This window comes from Salvelinus namaycush, chromosome 11 (assembly GCF_016432855.1).
Source record: "Salvelinus namaycush isolate Seneca chromosome 11, SaNama_1.0, whole genome shotgun sequence".
In the NCBI taxonomy this organism is placed as follows: Eukaryota; Metazoa; Chordata; class Actinopteri; order Salmoniformes; family Salmonidae; genus Salvelinus; species Salvelinus namaycush.
In genome coordinates this window covers 37,130,524-37,138,210 of record NC_052317.1, presented here as the reverse complement: position 1 = coordinate 37,138,210, position 7,687 = coordinate 37,130,524, and the positions used below count along the sequence as shown (strand labels likewise).

The following is a 7,687-nucleotide window of genomic DNA, read 5'->3' as shown; positions in this document are numbered from 1 at the left end:
CACTATAAAGTCTACACCAGTTGTATTCTGCACATGTGACGTATAACATGTACTGGTTATGTGTCTGTAGGCTGCAAGATAGTGATGAGTAATTTCACAAACAAAGGACTCATTTTGAATAGATTTTTTTGGTGAAGGTGGATACCGAATCACCTGTGTAAAAAATATGTAATTTGGCTCCAAGATTTGCATATTGCTACTACTGCTTCTTGATCATCTGCAGATCAAAGCATTAGTTGAAGATGGTTATTCCTCACTGCAGGAACAATGGGAAGTGAGGAGAGAGCCTCATTCTGGTCCATGCATTTTTGCAGCAAATAGTTTTTTGCAGGTCACCTAATAATTTGGTCAATTAAACTGTATTTGAACTCACATGTCATGATCTCATATCATGGCAGGCAACTTTTTAGGCTTTACATGAAAGGTTGCAATTTTTTTCCACATTTTTATCGTGAACTAAGTGCTGTTTGGGAGCCAAATAAATGGCACTTTTAGCTGAAAGAAGAAAAATGATCTGGCTCACCGAAAACTTGGAATGCACATCCCTGATACGAGAAACATGGCTTTCATTTCTATAGAAACTCTCAGACCCCGCCCATTATATTTTCTGCATTCTGAAAGTGAAAGGTACTCTAGCGATAAGTTTCATTTCTGATGAAACATGAGTGACCCAGTGATGTCATAGATCAGCCTTTGTAAAACTGTTTTTTTGACCCTGGTCTTGTATCTGCCCTGTATACTGGTTATGTGTATGTAGGCTACAAGAAGCACCTTTTAGTTAGTTTCAAACCTGGGATCTGTTGACAGAAAAGAGAGAAAAACACAGTCAAGACTAGATTCTGGTGGTAGGCTGCACAAGAAGGTGAGTGAGATTTTTTTATTGGAACTAATTTGTTTTATTTTGATGTGAGGACTTGTACATCATATTACAGTATTGATCGTGTTTAAGTGTTTCTAAATGTTATTTTGGAAAACCTCATCGTACATATTGGGACATTTTGGTCTGATATAGTTACAGTTCACTTACAGTTCACATTTTCAGACCAAGCATTTTTTGGGAGTCCTAAAACATTAAACCTATTGGCAACCACAAGAAATAAGCTACTGATACAGACTATACATACCGTGTAATGTGAGGACTTAATACATCATATTACAGTATTGGGACATAGGTCCGATAAAGTGACAGTTAACTTCAAAATGAAAGTTTGTCAGATATTTTCTGATGTTTTGGGGGGGGGGGGGTCCTAAAACTTTTAACATATTGTCGAGCACTAGAAATAAGTTACAGATGTAATTTATTTAATAAATGTGCAAATGTTGACACAATATTTGTTTTGTTACAGGCTGGCCATGGTTGGAAGGGGATTCCTGGGTTGCTTCATCCTGTGTCTGTCTCTGGCATCAGTATGCGCTATAAAAGGAACCCTTAATTCAATAGATGATCTCAGGGACAAAGAGTTTGGTCACACCTCTCCTCGACACGGCCTCATGCTGCTCCACTGGCTAGCCAACAACATTCACATTGACAACAACGGCAACATGAGACTCAATTTCAACCCAACCAGGAGAGACTATGGCATTCATTTATATGGAAACAGACCCTGTTCAATACCTTTTCTGCTTCCTGAAAGCGGAAGATACTACTCACTAGGGAATATGAACAGTTTTGGCTCAATGAATGCACTTCCCTATTATGTCACACAAAGATTCTACAACTCAAGGAGACCTGAGAACAACAGGGACAGGGTCATACTCAGAGTTAGGGAGGAAGAGTCCAATCAGTTCATAGTAGACGAGGTCTATGTCACACAGCACTATCCACCAAATCAATACAGAGGAAGTGCCTATGATCCAGACAATACATACCGTGTCAATGTCAGCCTCCTTAGACAAATCCAAAGTCTACCAACCATTGACCAAATTGAGATTCCACGTATATATAATGTAGAGATCAACCACAACAGTCTGCAGAGTCTGGAAAACATCTGGGGACACACACCTGGTCTGGCACTTCTTCTGGCAATTGTATTGTACTTTACACGTCCAAAAACCTTTTTATTTAAGGAGCAATCTCTTCGTTTAACATCTCAACCCCAGAGTGGCATGGATAACCCCAGAGTGGAGGACGATAATACATTGATTAAGCTTGAGGTGAAAACCACAGATAGAGGAAAAGCCAGGATCATCTGGAGTGGGATCCCCAAGAGGCTATTAGACCAGGGTGTAATGGTGGTGCTTCATAGGAACAATAACAGTGACAGTAAGAGCGAGCTGGACAGATCATCAGTCGGGGGCCAAGCCTCTGGGAGTTATAACACCTCAGTACCCCTTAACCCTGGTCTCCAGGTCAGGCTCCATAAGGAGGTAAACAATTGGTGGACTTACTTGGGCTTTGGGTCCACAATCGGAGAGGAGATCTGGAGAGGTTCTGAGTTTCACAATGCCAACAGAGAGATTCCTGTTGATATTAACGGACATGACGCCAGTCTGCAGCTCTTCGTAAAGGATGGAAAGGCCTGCGCTCGTCTGTACGTAAAGAAATCCTTCACTGCCTGGAAGAAAATGTTTATTAACTCCTGGGTTGGGTTCTACTCTTCTGAAGGCACCTTGGATCATAAGACCTGGCAATGGGCTGTAAAGTTCTCTGAGGAAAGCCGCTCAGATTGGGCAGATATACCTGGGTATGATGTCTATGTGTATGAGTCTAGTATGACCATGTCTCCTGGGGTCCAGGTCAGATTCATACTGGAGAAATCTGGGGGTGAAAAGGCACGCACTCCACCCTGGGAGAGACTTGTCCAGGGGTGATCTCACCTGATAACATGATCTATGATGTTGATATTCTCATTTTGAACTGCTTTCGTAATTGCTTTTGTTTATGTTTAACATTCATGTACCCTGCTTTTCACTTGGTTTATTTTAATTGCTCATCTGTGTAAAGTGTAAAAGAGAATCTGTTCACAAAAATCCCTTCTGTTCCTCTTTCATTGCTATTTTGAGGGGATGACTACAGGCTGGTGGTGTGGGTGGATGACTTGACCTGTCCTCATGACAAATCATTCAGTACATTACATTTTATTTTTCTCTTTGTGATGTATCATGGGCTGGAGATCTTTATATGGAAAGGGGCGATACCTAGCCAGTTGCACAACTGAATGTATTCAACTAAATGTATATTCTACATTTAATCCAAACCCTCTGAATCCACGTCATCGGTGCCCGGGGAACAGTTGTTGAGGGTTAATTGCCTTGCTCAAGTGCAGCACAAAATGTTTTTCCACCTTTGCGGCCTGGGGATTTGAACAAGTAACCTTACTGGGTTGCTGACCCAATGCTCTTAACCACCAGGCTACCTGCTGCATTTGTGTGGTGGGGACTGTGTTGATTGGTTCTGTTTGTTGGTGTTAATTCTTGTGTTTTGTGAAAATTCTATGAAAATTGAATCACAAAAAAAGTTACATGATAAATTCAAGAGAAAATATACAATAAAAACCTAAGAAAGACAAACAAAATGGTGGTGTTTTTCTTATCCCAGGATCCACTCTTGAGCCCTTCATTGATATGCTCGTGGAAGATGAGTGTGAAAATCTGACTGGAATTTTGCTGGAGCTGGACAATGGTGATCTCATATCTCATATCAGTAGTCAGTCACTGAAGTCGGTCTACAGTAGTTTCCATTCCTATTCACACTATGTTTTTCAAATGGAATCAGCCATGACCCACCAGCCAGTCCTGACCCACCATTTAGGAAAGTGAAACACAATGTAAGGTCAGCCCAGAGGGGTGGGGAACTCCATCACCATGAACCACAGTGTGATGATGTAGCAAATAATTTAGACCAGGGAATCCTGATGACTTCACTCTCAGACCAATCATTGGTATTAAAGGATCAGGTACATTTAGTGCCAGTCAAAGTGAGAAGAGACAATGTGGCTCCCAGGAGCCCTCTCCTGCCCTTTCCTGGTCTTTACAAAGTACTATATTTGTCTCACACAGCCAGGAGGACGGATCAGGGCTGAGTTTCTTTCCCGGGAGGTTTTGACCTAGAGTCATACAAATATATGTGTTTCTCCACTCCAAAGATTAATCCACATATAGAAGGGGAAACCTAGTTTGTTTTCGTTAGTTATCTTTGATTCATCTCTCCTCGTTCATCTTTCAAGCACCTACGTGGTTTAGTATCACTGAGGAATCTACTTACGTTCACATACACCGTTTCATGGTTGTTGTCATCTTTCTTACTGGGATTACTCTCCCTGCACTAGCGCTCAGTGCTCACTGGACAGACAGCAGTATGCCGTGAACATGCTCTGGGAACTCAGAGCACATGGACAGCTAAATAAGCCAATGGCACTACACCTGGCTAGCTGGGGTCATGACCTCAGAGCATGAACATACAATGTTACAGTTTTTTACAATCGCTAGGACCCATTTCTCAATATTTAGGTCACTTTTTCAAAACTTTTCACACAGTGAGCACAACAGCAGTCTGTGGGCTAATCTGTGGATCATTGTTCATTGCTTTGGCACAAAATGCATTCAATGACTACATCTTTCAAATTCTTTTCTCACTCAGACACAACCACCACCAAAACTCTATGTACCTACAGGCCAATTTGCACATGTTTACATACTATTTTCAAAACTGTTGAACTTAAGTTCAAAACCTAACATAACAGAAAATTTAATAAGACAATAATACCGTATTGAAATATATTCCAAATCTAAACGATTAAATACTATCAAAACAATTTAACCAACCACAGCTGGTTCCCATTGTAGCTGAGCACCTACACAGGTGTTAGTCTTTCAGTTTCATTACCATCTATACAAAAGGGGACATTTTAGGAATAATGCTGTACTGTAATGTAAACCTGGTTCCAATCCCATTCATTGCATGTTGTGTATTTAAACCCTCTGTTCCCCCTCATTGTCCTTGTCGGTGATTGTTTGTTTGTAAGCATTGTGCAAGATATGTTCTGGTGTGCGACGGGTTTTTGTACCCACTTATTTTATTTTGTATATTTTGTTTTTCAGAGTTTTGACCAAATCAAAATCAAATCAAATGTATTTATATAGCCCTTCTTACATCAGCTGATATCTCAAAGTGCTGTACAGAAACCCAGCCTAAAACCCCAAACAGCAAGCAATGCAGGTGTAGAAGCACGGTGGCTAGAGAGAAAGAGAGAATTAGAGAGAGCATACTTAAATTCACACAGGACACCGGATGACAGACTGACCCTAGCCCCCCGACACATAAACTACTGCAGCATAAATACTGGAGGCTGAGACAGGAGGGGTCAGGAGACACTGTGGCCCCATCCGATGATACCCCCGGACAGGGCCAAACAGGCAGGATATAACCCCACCCACTTTGCCAAAGCTCAGCTCCCACACCACTAGAGGGATATCTTCAACCACCAACTTACCATCCTGAGACAAGGCCGAGTATAGCCCACAAAGATCTCAGCCACGGCACCACCCTTATTAAACTGCTCCGTTTTATACCAAGTTCATTCTCCTGCGCCTGATTTCCCTGCCACCAGCACGCACCCTTACAATATTTTGCCATTTACCTTTGCTTGATCACATTTGTCAATAAAAGCGATATTAGTTTTTTGGGAAACAAAAATCAATTATAATCAAGATATGGGTGGAATAAATCATGTTTATCTTGAACAAATATATATGAAACAAGGTTTTCAACACTTGATGTTTATTGCTTTGAACTGAACAAATTGGAAGGACACTGTCACGACTTCTGCCGAAGTCGTTGCCTCTCCTTGTTCGGGCGGTGTTCGGCGGTCGACGTCACCGGTCTTCTAGCCATCATCGATCCATTTTTCATTTTCCATTGGTTTTGTCTTGTCTTCCCACACACCTGTTTTCAATCCCATTCATTACCTCTTGTGTATTTAACCCTCTGTTTCCCCTCATGTCTTTGTCAGAGATTGTTTTATGTCAAGTGTTGTTTCTTGGTGTATAGGTGAGCGACGGGTCCTCGTACCCATGTTTATTTTATGTATGTACATTTTCGTGTTTGGAGCATGTTAAGTGGACATTTATTAAAAGTCTCCATTTACACTCCGTTTAACTCTCCTGCGCCTGACTTCCCTGCCACCTATACACACGACTCTGACAGACACATTTTATGTGTAGTAGTTTATGGAAATGATAAATGAGCCCCATTGAACACAAATGAAGGCCGGTCTACACACCACATGAGGGACAGAGTTTTACTGTGTGTGTGTTGCAAATGTGTTTCTTGCACTTGATGCATGTGTACTGTGTCTTCCTGTCCTTCTTGGGTTCAAACACATTGCAGAGCTTCTTTTTGTTGCTACAGGCTGCAATCTAGAATGATGAAAACATTTTACTAACATCTCACTCATTCACATATATAGTTACAGCAGGCCAAGGTAGGCAAGTCAGACAAACACACATGCAACAACATCACTCACACTTACTTCCAGTATTGGAGTTGTTGGTTCTGTGGGTCGGGCGGATGGGGCACACACATCTTGATACCATATTTTGCGGGTTTAGACAGTATATAGTGCCTGAAGGTGCAGTGTCCCCTAAATGGCATAACTTCTACTGCCTCAGAAACCCGGATCCGGGAGCACCCCCCACCCCCCCCACACTGATTAGCATAGCTAGCATAGCTTCACAAGTAAATAGTAGCATCTAAATATCATTAAATCACAAGTCCAAGACACCAGATGAAAGATACAGATCTTGTGAATAAACCCATCATTTCTGTTTTTTAAAATGTTTTACAGGGAAGACACAATATGTAAATCTATTAGCTAACCACGTTAGCAAAATACACCACTTTTCTTTGTCCACCATTTTTTCTCAACACCACTAGCTATCACCAATTCGGCTAAACTAAGATATTGATAGCCACTAACCAAGAAAAAAACTCATCAGATGACAGTCTGATAACATATTTATGGTATAGGATAGGTTTTGTTAGAAAAATTTGCATATTTCAGGTAGAAATCACAGTTTACAATTGCACCGACCATCACAACTCGACTAGAATTACTACAGAGAGCAACGTGTATGACCAATTTACTCATCATAAAACATTTCATAAAAATAGACAAAGCATAGCATTGGAAAGACACAGATCTTGTGATTTCAGACAATATTTCAGATTTTCTAAGCGTTTTACAGCGAAAACACAATAAATCGATAAGTTAGCATACCACATGTGCAAACGTTACCAGAGCATCGATTCAAGCCAAAGAGAGGGATAACGTAATCATCGCCAAAATATATTAATTTTTTCACTAACCTTCTCAGAATTCTTCCGATGACACTCCTGTAACATCATTTTACAACATACATATATAGTTTGTTCGAAAATGTGCATATTTAGCCATAAAAAACCGTGGTTATACAATGAAAATAGTAGCAAAACAAGCAAGGAAATGTCGGACGCCATCTTTTAGTGATCTAGTTTAATCAAAAGCTAATCATATACTTGACTAAAAAATACAGGGTTGACAGGAATCGAAAGACAAATTAGTTCTTAATGCAATCGCGGATTTACATTTTTTAAATTATCCTTACTTTTCAATACAGGTTGCGCCAAGCGAAGCTATACAAAACAAAATGGCGACATAAGCGTTTAACATTTTTCGACAGAAACACGATTTATCATCATAAATTGTTC

General features: G+C 40.6%; 1 protein-coding gene across 1 annotated transcript; it reads left to right on the top strand.

The window, feature by feature from the left end:
* The first annotated feature begins 676 nt into the window (after positions 1–676).
* LOC120056122 lies at positions 677–3,504 on the top strand. The gene is made up of 2 exons (XM_039004314.1): positions 677–862; positions 1,347–3,504. Exon 2 carries the CDS (start codon positions 1,354–1,356, stop codon positions 2,809–2,811), a length of 1,458 nt encoding a protein of 485 aa, XP_038860242.1. The 5' UTR covers positions 677–862; positions 1,347–1,353; the 3' UTR covers positions 2,812–3,504.
* The last annotated feature ends 4,183 nt before the right edge of the window (positions 3,505–7,687 follow it).